This window comes from Acanthochromis polyacanthus, chromosome 15 (assembly GCF_021347895.1).
Source record: "Acanthochromis polyacanthus isolate Apoly-LR-REF ecotype Palm Island chromosome 15, KAUST_Apoly_ChrSc, whole genome shotgun sequence".
NCBI lineage: Eukaryota > Metazoa > Chordata > Actinopteri > Pomacentridae > Acanthochromis > Acanthochromis polyacanthus.
This window is the reverse complement of record NC_067127.1, coordinates 6,585,479-6,611,209: the sequence shown is the minus strand read 5'-3', so window position 1 is coordinate 6,611,209 and position 25,731 is coordinate 6,585,479. Positions and strand designations below refer to the sequence as shown.

Genomic DNA, 25,731 nt, shown 5'->3' with positions numbered 1-25,731 from the left:
TTTTCATGCATTTAACCAGTTAGTCAATATTATGACTAATGAGTGCTGTGAATCTGCTGTGAAAATACAATCTGCCTCTTTTGTTTCTAACTCATTTCATAACAGCATAATTTTTCTTCATCTAGGTTTCCAGTTGGTGTGTGGTTTGGGGCCTAATTATATTTCCTACAATGAAGCTACTACTTCTTTTTACTGTTTTCATACTGTGAATTAATAAACCGCTTGGTTGAAAGTGTCATAATAGTGCAATCATTTGGGTTTAAATTGCTGTTTCTGCAGTGTGTGGAGTAGTCTTTTCTGCCTTTTTTTTAGTTTGTTGTTTCAGATTTGCAGTGGGTTGCAATTAGTTTTTCTCCTATCAGAAGAGTGGAATTGTAATTCTGCGTGTGTTTGTGTTTTTTAGAAAGGAGATGGGCCAAGGAATAGCAGGCGAAAGGATGACAGAAGATCAGGGGATAAAAAGCATCACTCATAGGGATGGTTGTGCTCTACCAGGTACAGTAACTTACTGTTTTCACTGCAACACACTCAGTATAGTTTCCCTGTTTTTCTTGTCCTTGTGTACATGTAAATGTTCAGTATGTATCTGTGCATTATTGCCCTCTTATGTTTGTCTCATGAGAAATTACATATTGTGGTATTAGTGGCAGTTATGTAATGTGTTAGCTTCTTGACAAACAATATCAGTGCGCAGTGACTTTCCAGAGTCGTGACATCACAGTGTGGTTGCTAGGCAACCAGCAGATATGCTGCGATGATGTGCTGTGCAGTCAAACAGACAGTTGTTAAAGCACATGAAACTCCACCTAAGCTGAAAAAGCTTGTTTGTATTTGTGCATGCATTCAGTAATGAACGTGCAATGAGTTAGTTACTGGGTTTTAGAGATTTTAACTAGTACACATACAATACACAGGCACTCATTTTGGGCATTTAAAGTAAAATTTGGGCACTTGAAGGAACACTGACATGAATATTTCTTATTTAGCAAGTGCAGTAAACAAAAAAATCCTCAATCAAATCAGCATTTGCTTTGATCACCTTCTGCTATCAAACCAGCACAAATTCTCCGTCCACAGTTTTTTAAGGTATTTGGCAGATAGGCTGTTCCAAACAACGACTTGCCACAGTCCTCCTGTTGGTGTAGGCTGCCTCAGTTGCTTCTGTCTCTTCATGTAATCCCCGATTAACTCGGGGATCGGGGTTCTGTGGGAGCTACACCATTTATTGCAAAACACGGTCTTCTTTTGTCCTGCTGCAGAATGAATTTGGAACCATTGAAACACCTCTCTCACTGGACTGTGTGATGGACAATAATCCAAACCTCTAAGTGTTAAAGACTTGTACATGGCACTGTACACGAGAGTGCTATTGATCTTCTTGTTTTACTCTCAGCAGGAAAGTATAGAACATATCAAACTGTTCCTTAAATCAGATATTTGCTCCATCTCACTGTCACTCAGACTCTGTGCAAACAGCTGACTGGTCTGAGCTGAGTTATCCACTGGCAACATTTCTGCCCTCTGTGCTCCCATAGTGTGTGTGAATAGCGAACGGTTACAAAGGGAGCATATCTGGTGGGTGGTACACACCTCAGCAATATATTGCCCCGCTGATACCCTCCATGCCTGTTTTTGTCCACTAAATCCTCGACTCACAACAGCATTGTAGCATCCAAAAAGACTTTGTTATCCCACTGTCCAGACTGTTAATCCCTACTGGTGCTCACCCTTATGTTATGTTTGCAGTGAATCATTCCATCTGTACAAAACTGACTTAGAAATGAGATGGCACTGCTGTGAAGTCTGGCAAAGAGTTTCTATGGTAACGGAGGTCACCATAACAACCCACGGACAACCGTGTCTTATTAACATGTAGTCATTTTGTCATACTAAGAAATGGAAGATTGTGGTGTTATTTTTTTTTACCTTTTAAGTGTGTGCTCGTGTGGGGAAAATGTGCTTTCATGAGAAAAAGGTTACATCCTTTGAATTAAATTTAAAGTTCACCCCCAGCTGTGAGCCTAACTCCACCCACTGCATAATTTTCAATCCATCCATGAGTTATTCCCACCTTGTTTCTAAAGAGGATGCCAGGAGGCTAGAGGCCTTTCTGGGTGACATTAGACGAGAGCATGCAGCCCATCCCTCGCACAACCAACACAAAGAGAAGGACAACCGTGCATTCTCACATTCATATCCATGGCTAACTTAGAAGCAACAATATCATACAAAGTCCACATATAAACTCCCTTTGGTGGAGAGCAGGTTCGAATCCAGACTCTTCTTTCTGTGAAACTTTAACCACTCCTGAATAATGTTGGAAAATACAAAAAGGTCGACAATGGCAAGATATGATCTTACATGTACCTACTGTGTGTGACACATAATAACTCTTCAATCTTGAATATTAAAAGAGAGCGAGCGAGTATGCCACAGCAGGTTGTTCTGAGGTGGAGGACTCTTTCTTTCAGAATTACCTGAAGTGGGCATTAATGCAAAGGTGAACCTTGGTGTTCCCCAGCTGTATCATTTTGGCCACTGGGCCCCAGTAATACCCACAACTGAGGATTTCTAACATAACAGTCGTGTTTCTATCAAGGGACGGTTTTACTGTCTGCAACCTTTGCAGAAGCACGATTGTCTAAAGAATGCAGTCCAGATGTCAAAAGCACCAGTCTGACAACATCGTGCCAAAACCAAAAAATACTACCGTATTTTCACGACCAAAAGGCGCACTGTACCAAAAGGCGCAGTCTCAGTTATGTGTGCCATTACTGTATTTAACACACACATAAGGCGCACCTGATTATATGGCGAGGGTTTTATATACAATCCACGCCCACACTTCCCCCTTTAACGTTCTCATGGTGTCCTCTACTACGTCGGCCTTACAACAACACACACAAGCATACAAGTGTGCGTATTTAAAAATAGAGCGGGAGTAAAACTGAGTTTGGTATTCACATTTTTTTTTTTACCGGTAATCGTCATCAATCAAACCCATGGAAGTCCTCATCCTCTGTTTCTGAATTGAACAGCTGCGCTAAACCTCCATCAAACATGCCAGGTTCACTTTCTTCACTGTCAGAGTCACTTTCCGTGCCGTGCGGCGCCTCGGAAATGATGCCGGCTTTTGCGAAAGCTCGAACAACAGTGCCAGCAGACACGTTAGCCCAAGCATTTACAATCCATTCGCAAATTGTGGCGTAACTCGCCCGGCGCTGCCTTCCACTCTTAGTGAAACTGTGGTCTCCATCGGTTATCCATCGCTCCCACGCCGCTCACAGCCTTACTTTGAACGGCCGGTTCACACCGATGTCCAGCGGTTGGAGTTCCTTTGTCAGGCCTCCCGGAATGACAGCAAGCTCAGAGTTCATTTGCTTCACTTGTTTTTTCACATCGGCTGTGAGATGGGCACGCATAGAGTCACAGATCAACAGCGATGGTGATGCGTGGAAAAAACCACCTGGTCTACGTCCGCCTTACAACAACAACAACACACACAGGACGCACTGCACCATAGGGCGCGCCGCACAATTTGAAGAAAATCTAAGACTTTTATGTGCGCCTTATAGTCGTGAAAATACGGTAAGTAGACAGTTAGCAAAGAACTGTGCAAACCCCTGTGAATGATGAGTGTGAAACCAGCATGTATTGGAAAGGAAGCATATGTTTAACAGGCTCCCACACAAGGGCGGAGGCTGAAGGATGCAGGCCGCCTACCTCTAATTAGAGCGTGTTAACTTGCAAATTTAATGATGTAGGTAAATCCCAATTACTAGACTCTGTGTTAGCACTGGATTTGCAATGTTCAGGATCATTTAAAACAGTAGATGGCATGTTGAGCCTTTATTACTCTTTAGTTATGTGATGATTGGCATACATTTGTCTGTCTGTCTGTGCACAACATTAATCAAAAACGAAATAACGGATTTGGATGAAATTTTCAGGGAAGGTCAGAAATGACAGAGGGACCACCTGATTAGATTTTGGCAGTGAAGCAGCTTATAGTCTGGATCCATGGCTCTGTTAAGGGTTTCCCATTGTGAGATATAGTTGCCGGCACGTGTCACTGTAACCATGAGTAAATGTGAACGCTATGTGAGCTGCCTGCTGACGATTATGTAATTATGATCATTCTACAAATCCACCACTGCAGACTTATCAGAAATGATACAAGGAACAGTTGATTAAATTATGAGGGAGTCTCCGAGTTCCATCAATTCCCACCATCTGCTACATATTTAAGTCACGCGATTCGGTGTCTGTACATAACGTACACATGCTTATCACACGTTTGTGCTCAGAGAAAGGTCATTTTGTTTGTGGGTACATCTGTATTAAATGGCTTCATTCTATGTTGCCGTGATTTCTGATCATCAATAACTAATAACAAAATGCTGCATTTCCACAAAAATACGCTGCATTTCTGATAATGCCGTATGGAGGAATGAACAGCCTTGGCGGAGTATTGCGTTCTCTGAGTGCTTTTCTTGTATATCAGTATTAACATTGATGTGTTTAAGAGTGCAGTCTAAAGCTCAAAAATCATATTTGAGTGTGTAGTTGGATGTAATTGAAGATAATGTTTCCCTTAGTTGAATTTTCTCATTCATTTGGACATGTTCTGTCAATTGTAATCTTGCCATGCCTTGCAATAAATGTGCTGCAATATGTGATGTGCTGTTTTGTGTCTTGCAGATGTAGAGGAACCGGGTTTGCTGTTTCCGGGGAACAAGTGTTCAGAAGGCTGGAGAGTTCCAGTGTGAAGACTTAAGGCAAAGGTCCAGTCTGCAACTATCTGCTTCAAATAAATGGTTTTGAGAGGAGTCAACCCTTCTGACTTACGCATGAGCATGAAAAACTCACTCCCTGTCAATCAAAGAAAGACCGGGAGGTTCTCACTTTCTGACTGTGGTGGACCAGTGGACAATGATTCTGCTTCCTGTTTTGTGTGAAACGATACGTGCCATCGGTCCACTGGTGTCTTGAGAGCTTTCCGAAGGAGCATCGTTTTGTTGGAACAAAGACTCCGCTACTGACAAACCACACAGATGCAACTGTGACCAAAGATGGCACAAGAGCTCAGTCACCACGGTGGGTGGAAAGAATGAAGTCAACACAATAACACACACACAAAAAAATCTAATGGAACACTTCTGATCCAACTTCAACACTCGCCTTATAGTTTTTTCTTGAACCCATTGTTGTCAGGATGTAAATTGTTTGGGATTTTTTTTCCTTCCTTTTTAAAACTTAAACTAACACAAAAGCTTTTTTCTGTATATAAAATTACAATGTGTATAATTCTTAAAAAAAAAGGGGGGGCGGGGTAAGTCACTGGTTGAGAGCGCACTGAGGAGAGTGACCTTTTCAAGTGCTTTCGAATATTTACCGAGTTTAAAGATTTGAGTGTAACTTCACAGGTTCTTGTATAATTAATTATTAGAGCAGGTATAATGTTTGTACATGAAAAAGCTGGTTTGATTTTAACAGAGGAAATTTCCAGAAAAATCAAATTTCAGTAATTCCCAAAGTGGGAATGGATCTAATCCTGCAAAAAAAAAAAAAGGAGCCTTTCAGAGTACTCATATTTTCATGCATGCTGTTCACATTATTTTAAGTACAATTTTTACAAGTTTGCAAACACTGTATTCAAATGACAAATAAAAAAAACCCTTTATCTCTGTACACATATAGCCCTAACATTTGTCACCAATTTTATATTTTAAATTGAAAAAGGATACCATAAATGCATTTATCATGTTGGGGGTGAGGATGAAAAAAGTTCTATAGCTTCTTGAGGATGTGATGTCTTGTCTGTCTGTGTTAAACTGGAGGGCAGCTTCTGCTACAGGAACGAGTTAATCTGAATGTAAATGCTAGTAGGCTGGCTCGCTGTAAAATTATAATTGTATTGTGCGTATTGGCTATAAGGTGTAGGAGTCTCTGTACACTGTTAGACTGTTTGTAATCATTTTAGCAGTGTTCCAATTTGGTTTTCTATCGGCTGCTGTGGTATTAAAGGAAAACTGGGGCATTTCACTTTGGATATTTTGGTGAAGTATTTCCTTAATTTAAAAACCTACTCACATTAAGGACACATAAAGACATTATTTGATTGTAGCTCTAAATAGCATATTGTATGACAAAACACTGGATGGTCAAAAACAATTATTTAAGCATTAAATAAATTGTGTTTTACTCTGAAACTGTGTGATCTCTTTAGGCTTGAGAGTCTGTATATGCAGTGTCGAATAGATTTGTTTTCACTAGTTCACTGACGAAATTTTACTTTTACATTACATTAGGAGTTATCTTTGTATTGGTTTTCATTAGATGCCCATGTAGTTCAAGTGTGGTGTTCTACTGGTGCGATGGCTCAGTATGCTGATGTCTATGCTGTGGACATGAAAACTATGTAACTTTTATTTTCTTTATTGGGGGGGAGGGGGGTTTACAGGAAGCCAGGTAGGGTGCTGTACCACATCCCCTTATACTTACTATGTCAATCAGGGGGTAGAGGATCCTTTGATATGGTTGAACTATCAATTTTTTGTCAATTTTGTTTGATATGTGTTTTCACCTGAGCAGATTTTTTGATGTACAATTCTTACTAACAGAGTGAAGCCATTGAACTGTAACTATTCTAGCACTTTGGTTATTCAAGGTCTTTTAGAGGCTATAGCAGCAATGATGCCACCACAAATGTTTCAGACGTCTTTAAAAAAATCTACCTAAAAATAAAAAAAATAAAAACGCAATGATTTCGCAGTACAGTTGTTTCTGTTCTTGTCTTTGTGTCCTTGAGAATTTCTTATTACGTAAGTAATCTGATGCGAGGACTTCAAAGTTATGTACTTTTTTTCCAGAGTGTCCTTGAGATGCCTTGTGGGCCGAGGCAGTGACAATTCACCGTGAGGTTATTACTGATTTCTGATTAAGTTAATCATACAATGCAAAAAACAGACAAACACATTTTTAAAATCAATTGCATGAAGTCTGGCCTCTTATATGATTTATTATTAGTCAGGAAATTATCAGAAACAAGTATAATGAAGTTTAACTTATTAACTATTACCCCTACACGTCCGTACATTTTATATCTTACTGTTTTTTCCTTTAAACCTTATGCTTATATACATCTTAAGAAACTCCAGGATCACCTTTATTGTTCTACATTATTATATTTTTCAAACTGTATTTTTTTGTACAGATGATAAAAAAAGATCTATCTATATAAAGTGTATGATATGAATTATGGTGATATTGCGCTATTAAGTGTGGAAAACAACAGAGAAACTCCCTGCCACCTACTGATTACATACATGAAGCAAATTTTTAGCATACTGTCCTTATGTGGATATGTAGTAATGGCAAAATGATCTTTGTTCAAGGCTTCAGGGAACATTTTATTTATCAGAATCAGGATCAAGATCCATTTTATTGCCATATAGATTTTTACTTCTGAGGAATTTGACTTTTGGTGCCAAACAGTGACCAGTGGAGAACTTTAAAGAAAGGTAAAAGCTTTAAATACCAAGTGTTGCATGTCAAATAAAATGTAAGTTTTGTAAGAGAAATAAGAAGCAAATGTAACAAATCGAAACAACTATCAAAGTGTTTTCTCATACTCCTGCACCAACTGTTGGGTGTTCATGCCATAGTGAAACGCAATAGGTCTGTGTAGATTCTCAGTCATCCAGGTCATGGTAATCCGAGGAGCTCTAGTAGAAAGCAACTGGACTTCCCTTTTAGCTTCTTGAAGATGCTTCACCTCTCATCCAAGAAGCTTAACTGAAGAAGCCTAGGATTATGATGGTAGGTATGTTTGCAGTGCTATTTAAGTGAGACAGCTTCACAGATTGTGTAGGAATTTGCAAGTTATTTTCCTGTAAATGTGCAAAATCTCACAAAAGGCAGCATCACAATAATGTGCTTTAATACAAATGTATTCAGCAATATCCAGTTTGTGGTACTTTGACACAGAGTTCCTCTAAAAGACAAGACAGGCAATAATATTGGACACTTCAAGGATCTTCATGATCTTGGATTCCAGATTAAAGATAAAAAAAATAACTGTACGCAGCCCTCACTGGGTGAATTTACATGTTGCATCAGCTAGATACAGATGAGGCATAGAAGAAGCAGTACAAAAGTGTCTCTTTAATCTAAGAGGCTGAACTGATGACGCCTTTTGGATGAGGAGTGAAACATCTGCAAGACACTAAAAGAGAAATCCAGTTGGTTTAAGGTATTTAAGTGAGACAAGCGTACAGATTGTGCAGCAATGTGCAAATTTGCTGCCAAGGAATGGGCAAAATCTCACAATATACATTATAGCACCACTTTATGGCACCTGAATCAACACAGGAATGTTCAGCTTGTCATATTTTAGACAAATTAGGGTCTTGGGTTCCAGGTCAAAGACTTCTCACTGGGAGAAATGTACATGTTGCAGCAGATAGACACAGAAAAGGCAGGAGAAAGCAGCACAAAATTACATAAAGGCTAAAAATACAGTTATAATGCACACTTTTCACAAGCACAGATGAGGCATGATGAATTCACACGTGGATTTGTGCACATTAGTTGTCCATTTTACTCATCTGCCAATCCTATCTTTAATGCCGTTGATCAAGATGAATCAGTGCTTCCAGTTTCGTTTGTCATGGGTGCATTATCGGGTAGTACTGGAGACATCCTGGTGGTGGCGCTATGCAGACACGCGGGCGCAAGGTCACACGGTGTACCATTCTGCTGTCTGCGCTCCTCAAACGCTGCAGCTGCCGTCGTCTTCCCCTGCTCCACACACTGTCGCACAGCCATGGCGGACAGCGCAAGCGAGAGCGACACCGACGGAGCGGGGAGCAGCTCTGCCACCCCGATGTCGTCCTCCGCCTCGAATTCGGGGAAACCGAGCATAGTCATCTCACAGTTTCGCCTGGAGGAGCTGACGAACCGCCTCGCCTCGTTACAACAGGAGAATAAAGTTCTTAAAATTGAGCTGGAGACGTTCAAACTCAAGTGCAAAGCCCTGCAGGAGGAGAATCGGGACCTCCGCAAAGCTAGCGTCACCATTGTGAGTAACGTTAGCCAGCTAACTAGCTACATGCTACCTCCACGCTACTTACTATAATGCATTTGTCAGTGAGTTAGCTCCGGCTGGTGTTGTTTGTTTGATGCAAAATAGCCAATGTTGCCACATTTGCAGTGTTACGTGGTTATCTTATCTGCATTCGAACACAACTCTTTGGTGTTTTGCTAGCTCTACTAACATTAGCTAGCTGTTGCTAATTTAGCCAGCGGGGTAACGTCTGCTAGGTGGCTGGGCAGCGGTAGCTTGCTAGTTTGCTTTGTTTTGTTTGCGCTGCTAACCTTGGTTAGCTTAACATCAAGTTAAGAGGCGTCACAAATTAGGTGGGCACCTCACGATTCATATTAGCTGCCTGATGTTTAGCTATATGGTCAGCTGATTACTCACTGTTTTAGATGCTGTCACCACGTTATGACCAACAAGGATACGGTAACTGAGAGAAAATAAATAGCCTTAGCAGCAGCAGCACTGGCATGGGCTGATGCGTCATGTCTTCATGGTCCGTTAATCAGTCCCAGCTTCATAAAAATGTGTAACCGATCTGGTGGATAGATGGGAAGTATGCAGGCCAAACTTAGCGAGCTAGCTAAATGCCAGGATCTTAACGTTGGCAAGTCAACCACTCTACACCATGTCCACCCTCTCTGTAAATTTGTAAAGCTTAACTAGCTGTTTGGTTTCTATTGTTCTTAAACAACTGGCAAATTCTCTCTGCTGGCGACACACTATTTAGTTTTGAGGTCAGTGAAGAATGAAGGATGGAGAATTTGAGACTGGCAAGGACAGACGTATCATCACACTGTAATGCTAGCTGTTGAAGCTGTCCCTACACATTTATTTAATGCCCCCATGTTTCACTCTTCGCCTCACTGTAAGTCACCCGCAACTGAAATGTCTTTTTTTAGACAATTGAGAAAATCATGTTTCCTCTTTGGCTGACGCACACTTCACTGCAGCAGACTTTGGTTGATTGATGCATGTGTGTCTAAGCTCACTGTTAGTCGTTGGAATTTAATCAGGATAAAGGTCAAAACAGTTTAGTGTGCCAGACCCCAGAGCATATTTCACTGACGTTTTCTCTACCACATCCTCCCATGTGTTTCTGTCCCACAGCAAGCAAGAGCAGAGCAGGAGGAGGAATTTATCAGCAACACCTTGTTCAAGAAGATCCAGGCTCTTCAGAAGGAGAAGGAGACCTTGGCTGTCAACTATGAGAAGGAGGAAGAATTCCTCACCAATGAACTGTCGAGGAAGCTCATGCAAGTAAGTGATGGGAATAAGATGGGAAAATCACCTATTTTACCTCACTTGTCAGAGTTGTTCATTTGGGGGATACTGGAGGATAACCTAAGATTGGTTAGAAACGTTACAGTAGTCCTGATTGATGACTTGTAATATTGGTATCAATTGTCACTCTGCAATGTGTTTTATTTGTGCTCAGTTATGCAGAGTTTTAGGCTCAGTATTGTCAACTGTGATCAGCATGAGCTTCCTGGGTGCGTGTCTATGCACACAGCCCCATCAGTGACAATGCAGCCGCGAGTGCATTATCATCAACTGCATTGGTACTTGCCTGAAGCCTGGAAAGGCTCAAGATGACTTCATTGCAGCTGCTAGCAACTCTAAATGACTCTCAAATTACTCTCCTCCCGTCTGTCGGTTATTTGGTTCAGTCTGTTTTCCACATCTTATTTTCTCAACTACAGAGCATGCAGCACCAGCATGACTGCTCTCACACTTCCAGTGCATGGCTGTAGGCTGACTAATGGTTTGTTGATATCTGAAGAAGCAGGAATGTGGAAGGGACACATGCAAATGTCTCAGTGGACCCTGCTTAAGGTCATGCAGATGGACTTGTTTTGGTCTTTGTTGTTATCTTGCCTTCTGACTTAACATTAAACAGACCTGTGTCTGCCTCTGCTCTTAGACTTGGTGCTGACAAATGGCCCAGTATGTATATATTATGTATACATGGGCATGTGTTTAACTCTTGTGATATTGCATTGAACAAATGTGGCCTTTATTTTGTTGGGTGTGCAAATGTTCTTCTGCAGAACTAATTTTGTGAACAATTTTATAGCCTGTTTTGTCTCCACCATTGCTTTTGATGATGCAAGTAATGCACAATTATTACTACTATATGTGTCTCAGCACTTATTGAACCAATGCTCTTCTTTCAGTGCATCTAATTGTTAGCATCTTGTTTCTGACACCTTGTAATTTATCAATATAGGCTTTCCTTTCTAAAGAGAAGGCTGACAATGTGTTTATAACTTTGTATAAAATACATTTGTTGTGGGTAAAAAAAGAATCTGCACCAAAGTTGTTTAGGGGAGTGATTCTCATTTGCATATTGACATTGATTTGGTCGAAAACATTTTCAACTATCGTTTTACTTGTCATTATTAGTTTAGGAGATAATGAAGAGAACAGCTATACACTCATGCCCACATTGCTGCTGTTGTGGTGTCGCTTACAAACAGCCTCTGCTCAAGGACAGAAGCTGAAGTCAGATATATCTCTGCAAGGTCTCCATAGCCTGAAAATCAACACGCATCAAATCACACAGTCTCAGGTATAGGTGTCATTCATCAGTCAGTGCAGTGGAGTGATTGGCTGTCTTATTATAATAGCTGGTAGTGTTGACTAAAGAGATGTACATTGTCAAAAAAAAAGCAACAAAATAAAATAGTTTTATTTGTAAGAAAAATGGCTGCTCTGGGTGTGGCACATCTGCTCTTTCAGCCAGGATACTGCGGAGCACTGAACTTGGTATGAATGTAGTCATTGCAAGTCAAATTAAAACAAATTGCGTTATTTTGAGGTTTTCTAGCAATTTCTCTGAGTAGTATAACGGAAATAGTTGCTTTCCCCTCTCCATTTTTTCCTATAAATGAATTTGCATCCCTTTCCCTATAATGAGTAATCACTTATATAATCCATCACAGAGCTGTCCTATTTTGAATCAGTGCTGAGCCGCACCCTTTTCTGTACTGGTGAGCTGCCAAAGGTGGTTACTTTGGTTGCCAAATCATTATTTTATACTGTCTGTTTATCTGGGAAGTTTAGTCCTGAATCCAGTAGAATTTTCTATTCCCTCCCCATTGTACAATACTGTCCATGTTTAAGCAAATTAGGTTATGTGACACCAGTGTGTTGGTTCACTGAGATCATCAGATTGTTTTTATGTCACTTACTGTCTCTTCGTGTGCTTTTGCTATTTATTTTTTTTATTCTCATGTCTTGTTTCATTCACGTCTTCTGCTTTTCCTCTGTTCATGCATTATTCTCCCCTTTTCCCTTCTAGCTCCAGCATGAGAAGGCAGAGTTGGAACAGCACTTGGAGCAGGAGCAGGAGTTCCAGGTTAACAAGCTCATGAAAAAGATCAAGAAAATGGAAAATGAAACCATCTCAAAGCAGCTAACCTTGGAACAGGTATGCTTGTTTGTGGTAGAACATGATTTCTGCATCCAGTGCCCTTCAACCTATCCCTGAATGCATGTGTGTGTCCAGTTGCTGCAGCAGTGTGAGATGATACAATTTCACCATCCTTCATTCTTCCCACTGAATGCGAACTGGAAAGAACATTTTGGTTTGCGGCTAGGTCAAACCTATGCCTGCTAAAGCCACTCCGTAATGTTTCCATGCTCTGGTGACATCCTATTTGCATGTGTGTGTTGTTTCTGGTCACTCATTAATGAGTCAGATTGATGTTGTGTAATGCCACCGTGCATTTTGCCCAGATGTAGGTATAACCAAGCGGCATGCTTAAAAAAGGATGACTCAGTTTCACCAAAGAAAACACCGACGAGCTGCTTCTTTTAGCATTCGACATACTCGTTGGAAACAAAATATATCTTAAACTGTCCTGTATTGTTGCTTTTCTTCACTGTGAAACTGACCAGCCAGCATTGAGTGTGTAGCTCTATAGAAGAGAAGCTTATCTGCACAGCAACCTTCGGTTTGCAGCACGCTGTATTCATGTGCAGTTTTGTCAATGCTTTAGAACATCAAGGTTTTTGTGTCTCTGAACGTCACTCCCTGCATTTCCTTTTATTCTCCAGTTGAGGCGGGAGAAGATCGACCTTGAGAACACATTAGAGCAGGAACAAGAAGCCCTGGTCAACAGGCTGTGGAAACGGATGGACAAACTGGAGGCTGAAAAAAGGTGCGATTTGATCATATCAGATGTTCAGTATCCAACACTGATGGGCGTTTTAAAATTTGCTACTTGTGGGTCTGAATTCAAATCTTGTTTGTGTCTAAATCCATAATTAAGAACATTTCATTTCTCTGCAGCAGTATTAACATACAGCTTTCACTGATTGCCACGATTGAAATTGTTATGGAATAAATATTGCTGTAACTAAAGATCATTTTCATTATTGATTATTTCTATGTATCCAAATTGAGGGAAACATGTAAGTTCCCATCAGATTATCTTTCATTTGCAGATTTTGTCTTAGCAAAGTTTATTACAGTTTTTTTTTGCCACATGTTGTTGCTTTCATTTGTTTATCGACCAGTCATTAAACTAATAAAACTAATAGTTTAACTAATAGCACTGGTTAAATTTGTGAAATTTGATGAGTTGGTTTTGATGTGTACATGCAAAAATACTCTACTCACATTCAATTTCATATTTTTACCTCAGCTAAAAATGATTTTTAACTCTTCCTGCAGTGCTCTACTGTGATTCCTGGAAACTAATTGACACTATATTTTAGCTGTGTCTTTAGTGAAATTGAAGTCAAAGAATGGTTGCGATATTTCAGCGTTTCTTGATCAGAATAGTAATGTGCTTTTGTGTAGATATATTCTGTATTTCTTGATCTTTCTGTGTGCTAGACAAATGAATACACATTCACAGGCATACAAACTACTGGCCTGTCACTGAAAACGAGGAATTTCAATGATTTTGGTTTATTTGCACAGTATGATTACCAGTCATTAACTAACAGCAGTGTTCAGAAGGGTTATTTCCAATCGACTAAATAATTGATACTTATCGGCCTCCTTATCAGTCTTTTTTTAATCTCACAATGCAACATAAAGAGGAGGATTTTCCTGTTTTTCTGAACAAAATAGTTTTATATTCAGCCAGTAAGGTGTTGTCTTAGCCATCATAAAAGCTCAATCCTGTCATCATTTCTGTTGATGGTTTGTAGTAACGTTGTGTTTTGCTGGTCTCCCAATGTAGAATCCTTCAGGAGAAGCTGGACCAACCCGTATCGGCTCCTCCCTCCCCAAGAGATGTTTCCATGGAGATAGACTCACCAGAGAACATGATGCGGCATATCCGCTTCCTGAAGAACGAGGTGGAGAGGCTTAAGAAAAGCCTGCGCACCACTGAACTGCAGCGTAAGTGGCCACTCGGCTTGTCACATGATCCAAAGGGGGCGTGGTTTCTCAAGGGGCAGATGCCCTCAAGTGTTGATTAAGGATGTGATTGTTAGAACCGATCCTCAGACGAGCGGTGGGGGGCAAATTCATTCTACACCAACGCTTGTCTTGTTTTACATAGACCAGAAAGAACAGGATACTTTCTGACCTCGTGCTGACACAGTTTACAGCCTCGTTATTCGCTGGTCACATTACACCTGCAGATAGGTTAGGAAGAAGTGGAACTGTAGACTGGTCAACAAGGTCTCTACATAGTCTCTAAGATAGACCACATTGGTCCTAAATTACAATTTATTCACTTTTGTTCTTTTGAGATGGAAGCTCTGTCTCAATCTAATGTTGATTCTCTGAAGTCTTTACACACAAATATGATTTGCTTCCTGCCATTGGTATCCTCTGCCTTTCGTTTGACTTGACTACAGTCTCAAAACAAACTGCAAATGATACATATTAGTATTCTGATTAATTACCCTTTTGATTGATATGCGACCTGTCTGTGGTGTTTCGTCTCTTTCCTGGTGTTACATGGGATAGGCTTAATCCCACTGCATTTCTAAAGGATATGTTGCTTTTGATAATGGATGAGTGGATTACTTGACAAGCTTATACCTCCAGTCTTTCTGTAGAAAGTTATGGTCCAGAAACTAGAGACACATAAGTAATGTGGTATAATCGTGTCACCAAATGCTGCATGACAGAAATGCTCAACCATGAAGCATTAGGAGACTGTGTGTGCGTGTAATATTCCTGTTTTTGCCACAGAAGCTCAGTGATACAACAACATTCCCAGCCCTAGTGCGTACTATATTACATACATTTATACTACATTTAACAAAATGACACGCAGGTACCATTTTACAAGTTGTCCCTGGTGCATTCAAGGATGTTACAGAAGAATGCTGGGAAATGTTGTTGCCTTCTAAAGCATGCCAACATCTGACGTCTTGAAACATGCACAATCCCCCAAAACAAATAGAATTTTTCAATGCTATGATGTTTAGAAAACCAGTGCACTAAGAAGGAAGATAGATGCTTATGAAGGTAAGCTCTGGGATTTATGGCCAACCTCATAAAGGTTTTAAGACTCTGAAAGTAGACGCCTCTGAGAATATCATGTTATTAAATTAATGTCAGTTCAGATGTAAGATGTGTTGTTTAGACAGGTGATACTGAACCTGTGAGGATCCAAGTTCTGCTGGTCAAATTGTTGAAAGGGAATAAAAATAGGATGCATGTCTTCTTTGAATCCTTAAGAAGCCCTCTGGGAACACCATTACTTGGTGTCTGTCTAAAACTCTGCTGACGGTTGTACTCAGAAACACTGTTGAGTAATATAAAGTGTTATTTGTTTTATACAACAGGCATTAAAAACAGAAAGTTACTAACACTTTTTTGTTGTTCTGATGGCCAGAAGTGTTGGATCAGCATGGTGTGTCTCAGAAAAATGAATTAATAGGAATGCTTTTGAACACTTGGCCTGGGATTGTCACTCAACATTGTGGTGACTGTGCTTTTTTTTGCCACTAGAGGGAGTTGTCAGTCTAATCTTGAATACATGCCCTGAGAGGCTAGTTCGAGTAGCAATACTGAACCTCATACTTTGCTTTATAATCCACTGTGTTAGTAGAACTTGGGTTTGACCCACTTTCACTTTAATTTTGAAAAGAAAATCTTTCATGAAACACACAATCTAGGTTGTTCTCAGAGGTGTTTAGAGGAGATTATGTTGCATCTGCACATTTTTTAGATAACTACCTTTTATTATTATTTTTCTCCAAGTATAGCAATTTTGACATGCTAAAGATGGGAATGTGAAGGTGACAAAATCTCACTGTGTGTCCCCCTCTAGACACAGAGAAACGTGCCCAGTACATAGAAGAGGAGCGACACATGAGGGAGGAGAACATCCGGCTGCAGAGAAAGCTTCAGAGAGAAATGGAGCGCAGGGAGGCCCTTTGCAGACAACTGTCAGAGAGTGAATCCAGTCTGGAGATGGACGATGAGAGGTAAAGGATGCACCACACAGCGGGACAGATGACCGTCGAGGTCACGGCGACTTAACCCGAAACTGGGATCCGAAATGATAAGGAATGAGTGAAACTTCATCTCCGTAAATGGCTTCACTCATGTACTGGAGCTTGATGTTGCAAAGAGGCTAGAAAGGAATTTGGTCATATTGGCTAGTGTACTGCTTATGCTGCCAGTTTGGATAAAGGGGGGTTGAACCTGGGAGGATGAAAGATGAAGAAACAAAAGCGGCAGAGACGCAAAAGACAACAGACGTGTGCTACCTCAGCACACAACAATTGCTCTTCCAATAGCCAGGTTTGTTAGTGTTTTGTAGGCTTTCTTTTGTGATTAGCAAGGTAACAGTGTGGTGTCCATTAAGCACCAATGTTGGCTGCATGTCAGACACACACAGCCCACCTTGCTTAAATCAGTTGCACATCACTCTGTCTTTTTTATAATCATAAAATAAACGTTTTGAATGTTTAGAACTGCCCTGCGGACTTGAATCAGGCCATAGCTGCCAAGATTGCTTCAGGCACATTTGCAGACATCAAAATATTTAGCAGCAGCTTATTTTTGCGTTGCCAGATCTATGTTCTCTTGATGCAACTGTAAAGCAGCCAAATTATTGGAACCATTTAAGGCAAAGGCAGGCTTCTGACTGTGACTGAAGAGAGTATTTGAACTCCATGAGATCCCTTTTATTGCTAGCTAAAGCACACAAGATGTGCCTGGATATTACCCTTCTTTGTGGTTAAAGCAGAAGTAGTCAGTTTTGCACAGTTTGTGCAATATGGGTACATTAACACCTACAGACTACAGTAGATTTCTAAGGAAGAAAGTTGGTAAACAACTGTCAGCTGTTACTACAAATGTAAACAGGATGATCAAAACTTTGAATGGGAAGTTGTTTTAAATATAAAGTAGTAATTTAAGGTATACCAGTAGTTTAATTTTATAATATAAACGCTTTTTGACCCTTTTCTGTGTAGTAGGACCACACACACATAAATAGAATATGTAAATGAAAGACTACTGTATTTTAATGATCACTAGAGCGTGCTGCTCAGAGGCCTGGTGTAGCCGCTTTCATTGATTATATTGAACCTGCAGTGTTGCCGCATCCGCTCCGCATATGTTAAACATTCAGTGTATCCACTTGACATACCAGCACACAAACCCTGTCCCATTTCTCTGAGGGTGATGCAATCAGCAAGGTTCAGTTATGTAAACATAAATGTTATCTTTTTATATGGACTGTTACTTGTCATATCAGTGTTATACTTTTTCCAAGCTTTAATGCTGTTTGCGCTCTTCCTTTTTAACGCTCTTTGTCACTTTGTAGCTTTTAAAATGTGCTGTACTGTGTAATATATAAAAAATACCTTTATTTATTTAGAAAACAAAAAATAACCTTTCTTAAGTTCCTTTTTAAAAAAAATCATAATCATGCTAACGTAACTGGAAGACACTGAAGTTTAAAGGACATGTATAAAGGTCATACTAGTGACCATGCTTTGTAAGTTGAAGTCTGTAACTTTCTACATGTTGTCACCATTAGCAGTGGCAAGAGATGGCAGTATCCAAAAAAAAGAAAAATCTTTTTTTTTTTTTTTTTTTGTCCCCAAATGGACCAGGCATTTCAATAGTTTGAAGTATTTGATGTTGCACACCTTCAAAAACAGACTGCAGGGAATACTAGCTTAACATGCCAATACTGAGTGAAAGCAAAGAAATATGTTTTATATACTTCCATTTCTACAACTGGCAGTTGCAACACAGGAAAAGCTTGTGTCATATCGGAGAAACGCTTGCATGAGCATTTTACAGTTTCCTGGAGACAGATTCTTCTATGATCACACTCACATGCCAGCTAAATTACTCCTTCTTTAGAGATGTAAAAATGTATTTTCAGGTTTGCTCCACATACCACTCAGGCCACTCAGTAGCCATAAAAAAAGCTTTTCACATTTCATGTTAAGGGTCCATCAATAACCCTTTTTGCTTGCACACCTCCTCGAAAGTATACATTGAGTGCTTTTTTTGGATTAGAAATTGCTGAACTTTCATAAAATGGTCTTCTCATTCTCTCAGGTACTTCAACGAGATGTCTGCACAGGGTTTGCGAGCGAGGACTGTGTCCAGCCCCATCCCCTACACCCCCTCCCCCAGCTCCAGCCGACCCATATCACCCGGTAGGTACAACACAACAATAAAACACACCTTTGATATCAGTCGATGGGACTTTCTGCCCGACAACGAGGCAGAACAAAAGCTTTATCTTCGTTACACAAGTTCACCATTATGTCCTATGTCAGATCTGCAGCGGACATTATAATTTACAAGTTCACAAGTTTTCCATAATCGCTGTGTTAACCACATTGTAATCTGTTTTTCTGCTCATCTGAGACCTGCAATGTTTTACTCACACTGTATAGTTGTAGTGACAATTTGGAGCTCATGGTAAACTTAAGCTTGACACCTTATTGCAATTTTTCTCTTGTGACAGTTTTAATAAAGTTAGACAATTGAATGTTTACTCTTTATTTTTTCTTAAATAAGGGAGAAGAAATTAAGTCAAATTTTCTTTTATTCGATGTATGTCACTGAAAACACAGTGTTGCTTAGCTAGCCCAGACTGTAGAACGTAGTGTTCTGGCTGCACCACACTATCAATCTGCTTTAAGGAAATAACACCCTAGTTTGTTTGTATTTGTTACAAACAATCGCAGGTTTTATGGGTGGAGCTAAGCGAAGGCTGCGGCTTCAGTGGGTCCTCTAAATAGTGATGGCTAGAATTGTTGTGGTGGAACATTTCCACGCAGTAAAGCAAGCATTGTGATTTAAAACGACAATCCGCCGCAAAAAAGCAAACAGACCTGCCTCACTGAAAAAACTTAACCCTCGGCAAAACTAGAAATTTTCATTGCAGCAGGTTGATGCGCAAAGGTTTTGTTGTTGTTTCCTGTTGTGAAGAAAACGGCAACACAGATAGTGAAGGGAAGGACAAAGCCGATTAAAATGATCGGTGGCTTATACTTGCATCCTACGTCCTGTGTGCCAGACCACGAAAAACGTACCGAAATCTAACCACAAAACCAAGGAACATGCAGAATTTTCTTTGACCTTGGGAGGTTAATATTGAGTAACTGAGCATTGTGTTAGAGAGCATGAAAATTGTAGAGTAAAAATAAACTGCACAAAGTCATTACAAAAGAGGGTAATTGTGGAAAATCTTTCCCATACCTCAATCCCCACACTGTGCTAACATCAAAACTAAGTCCTGGATGTCTTTGGATCCCAGCGTGCTGATGCCAAAAGCAATGCAGAGAAACACTAAATCCATTTCAGATCTGTGGAGTCATGCATGGTCTGATTCAGCAAGATATCAGGTTTCTGTCCAAATATTTGCTCAATGATAAAATGGACCTTTTTGCCTCCTCTTCCTGTTTGTCACATTCTATTACAGGTCTCTCATATGGCTCCCACACAGTTGGCTTCACCCCTCCAGCTACACTGTCCAGAGCTGCCATTTCCCACTACAACACCCCCGCCCTGCACGTCCATGGAAGCTCCTCTCATGCCGTAGCAGTAAGTACCTTCCACCCACACTTTCTTAACTGGACATCTGGCAAATTGTGTTTTCAGGATGTCACAGTTTTTTTTTTTATTTCAGTTTTTTTTGTTTTACCAGGATTTATCTTAAGTTTAATTCAGTTCTGTTTTTATTTATGTAGTGCTAAATCACAACATACATTATCTAAAGGGACTTTGCATAGTAATGTTGATATCTTTCAAAATTATAGAGAAATGAAACAAATCCAATGACTTCCTTAGAGCAAGCACTTAGTGATAGCGGGAAGAAAAATCCCCTTTATCAGGAAGAAACCTCTGGCAGAACCAGGCTGTGGGAGGGTGGCTGTTTGCCTCAGCTGGGTGAAGTGAGCTTAAAGGGGAGAGAGAACAAGGGGGAAAAGTGATAGGAGTCCTACACCCACAAAGGGTGTGAACATTTTGCAACCATAAACTTGACTAAGAAAACTGGCTTCAACTTCCTGCGAATACTGCTGCTGTCTCGAATTGATAGTAGGACAAGTTACAAAAACACGTAAATGTCTCCAGGTCCAGTTGACTGTTACGCTCCGATAACTGGAACAACACACCTTGTTGACGTCACACATTCCTCCTAATAGTGATGTCCTTTGTATTTGTATTAGTGTTTTATACTGGCTTCATGCTCCATTGATGTCTTTTTCCTACACAATCATTGTTTTATGATTGGGACACCTAAACAACAGTAAAATACATCAATATCGCACGTTTTGCTTTGTGTTATCAGTAGTGTTTCTAAATATGTTACTATTAGTTTAGATAGTTCAATGAGTGAATCTCAATATAAATTCTTAACTATGTAATTACCCTCAGTCCTCTGACAGTATTATTTAAGTTAGAATAATGGCAGGAGTTGAGGATATAAGTTAGTACAGTTGTGGACTTTATCTTCTGAGTACAAACAGTACATTTACACAGCCATATTATGTAACAGATAACAATGGTCTTGAAGGACAAGGTGATATAGTGTTGTTGTGATCAGCTGCAGTAGGGAATGGGCTAACATATAGAAGTGTGACAGACTGTTCACTGGGTGGATAGTTAAGGCTTGTATATTGTTGAACTTGTGTGAGAGGACACACGAATGAAGTTCAGCCACTCTGCTGTTTCTGTAGTCAGATTTGACGTACAGAAAACACCAAGGTGAGGCTACACAGCTGCCCCCAACATCAGCTTGATGAGATCATTGTGTGCACTGCAGTGTACAATTAGTGCACCAGTACTGGGTAGTTTTGTGCTTGTTTTGTATACATAGTATTTACACTGTCAGAGGGTGGTTGGTTGGTTTTAAGCCTGTTTAAACCCAATTAAATCCAAGAGCACAGATGAGGATTCCTATCTGACTTGACTGTTCTTCACCTACTCACACTCCCGAGTTATGAAATGTCTTTCTCTCAGTCTCTCATTCTCACGGGAATACTGCCAGTTTAGTTCAGGTCACTGTGATCCGAGTCTTGACAGAATCTTGAGATAACTTTGACTAATCCTCAACCTCTTGTTCAGATTTTGTAGCGTGTACACATAGGACCTTTCTGCTGTTATCAGTTTGTGGTGGTGGTTTTTAATATTTCACATTCAGATCTCTGCATGCTTGCCTTGTATTGCATCAGGACATAGTTATTCTGACATCTCTCGCTGTTTTGTGGCTGGCACAGTTTGGAGAACAGGTTTAGGGTAACGCGAGTTTATTCCAGTGCCATTAGTAGCATTGTTAAAGCTTTACAGCAGTAGTCGTATGAAGCTTTTGTCCATATTCACTAACATATAGCAGCGTTTATGAGCTTCAGAGCATTTGTGGCACATTTATTTGCATATAACTGAAATGGTTTATTCACTAACTACCTGTTTTGATCGGTAAATGTTTGAATTGGTTTTTAAGTAGGGCTGCACAATGAATCAAATATTGATCAAGATTTTGGCTTTGGCAGCAATATTAATTACTCTGCACATAGAGGGCAGTGCATGTGAAATAATTCATTTCAACCTCAGTAAATCTTGCATTAGAACACTTTATTTCTAATAGTAATAATAATGATCTCACTATTGATCAGAAATAATCATGATTGTCATTATGGCAATCTTCATACTGCACAACTTTCAATGCCGTTTGTTCTGTCTGTGGTTCAGCCTTTTCTCCCACTGTTTGATGCTAATGTCAGTGCTAGCCTCCGTCCCTTTAGCTTTTTTTTCCTCTTGTTGCATGTGCATTGTACAGACCACATCTCCCCTACCACCATTCAGCCCACCCAGGAATAAAACAGAGAAATAACTCTGTCAGGGAGATCAGAACCTCAGACAGATTAGTTTTTCTCTAAACCCCTTTTTTTCTGTACCCTTTCCATTTGTCTTACCAGAATTGCAGTTGTCAGGTCATGACCAATGGCTCAGTGGGGGAAACATGACTAAGACAAATAACCCAACCATTTACAGGCTTATTTTCCTTCAGCGGTTTGCAACTCTGGCACCACTGTCCTACAAAAACGTGTTGCCAGTTACCTCTCATTTTGCACATTCAGTTTTGAAAATGTACTCACGAGCTTTGTCTGCCTAAAACTAGTTGAATCTGAATGTGGTATTGGTTTAACGAAGGCTTACTGACCATATGATTTTTATTTATTTGACAGTCTTTTTTTCTTTCGATTGTACCAAATGAGAAGAGGCCATATGCAGTCACCTACAGAGAAAAGTCCCTGTCTGTTTTCTGAGCTCCTGCACTTTTTTTTTTGTACTGCTTTTTTGAGCACTTCGAGTTGAAAATCTCTGAATTTCTCAAAAGGTGCTGTCGTTTTCACTGTCGCTCTTTTTCATGCAACCAATAATATGGATGAGACCGGCCAAATGGTATCCCAGAAAATGGAGGAGAAGCTTGTTCTGGCTGTGCCTATCTGTGCCTGTCTATCATACGGCAGTTAAAATGGTGATATGTAGTCAAGATAGTGTTGTCTTGGAAACAAACCCCATGCACAGCTTCAGGACGCTTTTGGGATAAAGCACTCCTCGGTGCTCTGCCAGCACTTTTCTGCTAGAGAAAAATCCTATATGGACATACATCTTCATTTTCTGTAACACTTTATTTTGTCACAAACTGCATTTTCTGCATGAAATGTTTGCAATGCTGCCATACAGTTGTTATACAAGATGAAGGGTCAAAATATAATTGAGAGAGATATATGTCTTGCATGCATTTTTGTTTAAAGTAAAAAAAATAATGTTTTTTATGTTCATTATGATCATGTCTTTACAATTTCCGTAATTATTTATCATGGAAACACTTATTAATAAAAAAATGACTGGATATCACTAAAATGTCAACTAAATAACCGTCCCAATTTAATAACAACCACCTTCTAATTAGCTAAACAATAATAAAATGAGCTTATTCAAAAGTTGTTTTGATCGTCTTCTTTTATTAAATTGAGATAATCATGACGGTTATGTCTTTTTTGGCAATATATCAAATTTAATATGGAAAATAACAAATTGTATCTGTGTCTGAGAAATCACTTTCAACTAAATTATTCATTACAAAAACACCTTAATTCCAGATCACATGACCTGCTCCACATGATGTCATTTCCTCCTGAAGAAAAGACTGGAAGACTCCAAGGCTTTCTGAGTTATTAAATATAAAGTAGTGTGTGAGTCAAGTGTGGATTTATGACATAACAGGTTTACTACAACATCTTTATAAATAACTTTCAATTTTACTCACTTGTATATATATTATTTAGAAGAATCTTTGTGGAAAATGCCATATGGTGTTTGGTTATAGGCGGCCATGTTGATTTTAGGTTCGAAAACGGCAAAAATGTCAACTGTGATACCTGTCAACAATGTTACATAAAGTCCCGCAATTATTATTATTAAGCATTTCTTAATGTTTTTTCTTTCTCTCTGTGTCACTGTCAAACAGAGGCCCTCCCCCAGAAGAAGCACCAGCCCTGACAAATTCAAACGTCCAACGCCCCCGCCCTCCCCCAACACGCACTCAGGGGCCCAACAGGCTCAGCCTCCATTACCCCCACCAGCTCAGCCCATGGTCCAGTCCATGTCCTCCCCGGCAGCCATGTCACAGCACGCAGCAGCAGCAGCAGCACAGCAGCCTCCCTCCCAGCCTTAACGCCACACACAGTCTCTGTCGTTGCGCGTGAGTGCGCCCACTGAATGCCACGATGCTACCGCAGCAGCTTCCATCATTACCAGCTCTGGAAGTGAAGTTTCTTACTCTTTACCAACTCCACAAAAGACGCAGCTTCAAAAGTTTCAGAGGGAAAAGAAACAAGATGGCAACTCACCCTCGGTGAAGCTAGCCACCTGCCAAATCCACATGTGGCGTTACTTAACTACTCTTAAAAGGAATGGATGGACTGAAAAATAATTGCTTCTGGGATTTGTAGGATAATTACTGTTCCACCTTCTGTCTTGTACATGTTATGTTTTTTTTTTTCTTTGCTTGGGACTTTAGCTGGTTGGAATTGTTGTTGTGGCGCTTCTACGATAGCACAAACAGCACATACAGTATGTTTCATGGTAGTGTTTTATGATAGGTTGGATGTTTGGCTCAATGGATGGATGTATGGCTAGAGAAATGGATGGATCAATAGATGGATGTGTTCAAATTCTTTTCATGCCTATAATATGACACTTGATTGCAGTAATGTCCTCCACTCCAGCTCAACCTTTGTCTTTGAAGCAGTGTCAACAATTCACCCCGACCCCAAGTTTAACGTGGCTTCGATTAGGTCAGCAGAAGGTGTCATAGAAGACTGCTTGGAGTTTCTCCATCGTAGGGCATTGATCAAACAGAGCTTGCGGCACAGTTATTTTAGTTTCTGAACGCGTTCGAGTCTCTGCTGCTCTTCAGTTATAATGAAAAGGAAAAAAAAAGCATCGACGAGGATGGACACTGGTACATAAACCACAGATAAATGTCGCCTTTTAAGGTGTTTAAAAATATAGTCTGAGGTGTTACAACTTAGTCATGTACTCAGTCTCTTCTCTGATCTTCTCTCTCTCTCTCTCTCTGGTGTATTTCTCAAAGCTTCTATCATCCTTATGGATATTCCTCATCAGAAAAAGGAAAAAAAACAATGCTCTTTACACTAAATATACATACTGCTAAAACATTCTAAATGAATGGTACTGTTGAACTAAATTTCTATGTATGATTAAAGCTCTTGAGATGACAACATTTGTTTTTAATTGTCAGTTTTATGGATAGGATTTGTAATGTGATGGTTAAACGCTGAAAGGCAAGGCTGGAAGACAATCGTTCTTTATAATCTTTCTTTTCCGTGACAAAACACCCGCAATTTGATGCATGCTTAATTTAACAGATCCTTACATTTGCACAGGTTCACTATCGAATTGATCTTTTTGTGTATTGCGCTTCACTGGAATGTTTCATTGTGGAAGTTATGGCATCTTACCGAACCCTTACAGTAGTTGATGGAATATGTTTGTGCCTTAAATAAATCTGCACCATCAAAGCTCACAACCTGAGATGGTAGAAACAATTTTAATGTTTTTTAAAGCGCAGGAACGTCCTTTCATTACGTTCAGTTCTGTCACAAGGACACAGAGACAACTGAGGAATTTCACCATCGGC

The 25,731-nt window shown here is 39.9% G+C and overlaps 2 protein-coding genes across 26 annotated transcripts in view; both read left to right on the top strand.

The window, feature by feature from the left end:
• The window catches only part of ank3a (ankyrin 3a), a 103,047-nt gene extending 96,270 nt beyond the window's left edge, over positions 1-6,777 (top strand). For all 25 annotated transcript variants that reach the window (XM_051960260.1, XM_051960263.1, XM_051960262.1 and 22 more), the window contains 2 exons: positions 404-495; positions 4,702-6,777. In XM_051960260.1, coding sequence (XP_051816220.1) covers positions 404-475 — 72 coding nt within the window. In that variant the 3' untranslated portion in view covers positions 476-495; positions 4,702-6,777. The remainder of the gene's footprint in view (positions 1-403; positions 496-4,701) is intronic.
• Positions 6,778-8,723: 1,946 nt separating this feature from the next.
• On the top strand, positions 8,724-25,314 carry LOC110968820 (coiled-coil domain-containing protein 6). The gene is made up of 9 exons (XM_022218797.2): positions 8,724-9,082; positions 10,211-10,360; positions 12,405-12,533; positions 13,163-13,266; positions 14,299-14,459; positions 16,351-16,507; positions 18,606-18,706; positions 19,981-20,102; positions 24,037-25,314. The coding sequence occupies exons 1-9, from the start codon at positions 8,828-8,830 to the stop codon at positions 24,241-24,243; spliced, it is 1,386 nt and encodes a 461-aa protein (XP_022074489.1). The 5' UTR covers positions 8,724-8,827; the 3' UTR covers positions 24,244-25,314.
• Positions 25,315-25,731: the final 417 nt, after the last annotated feature.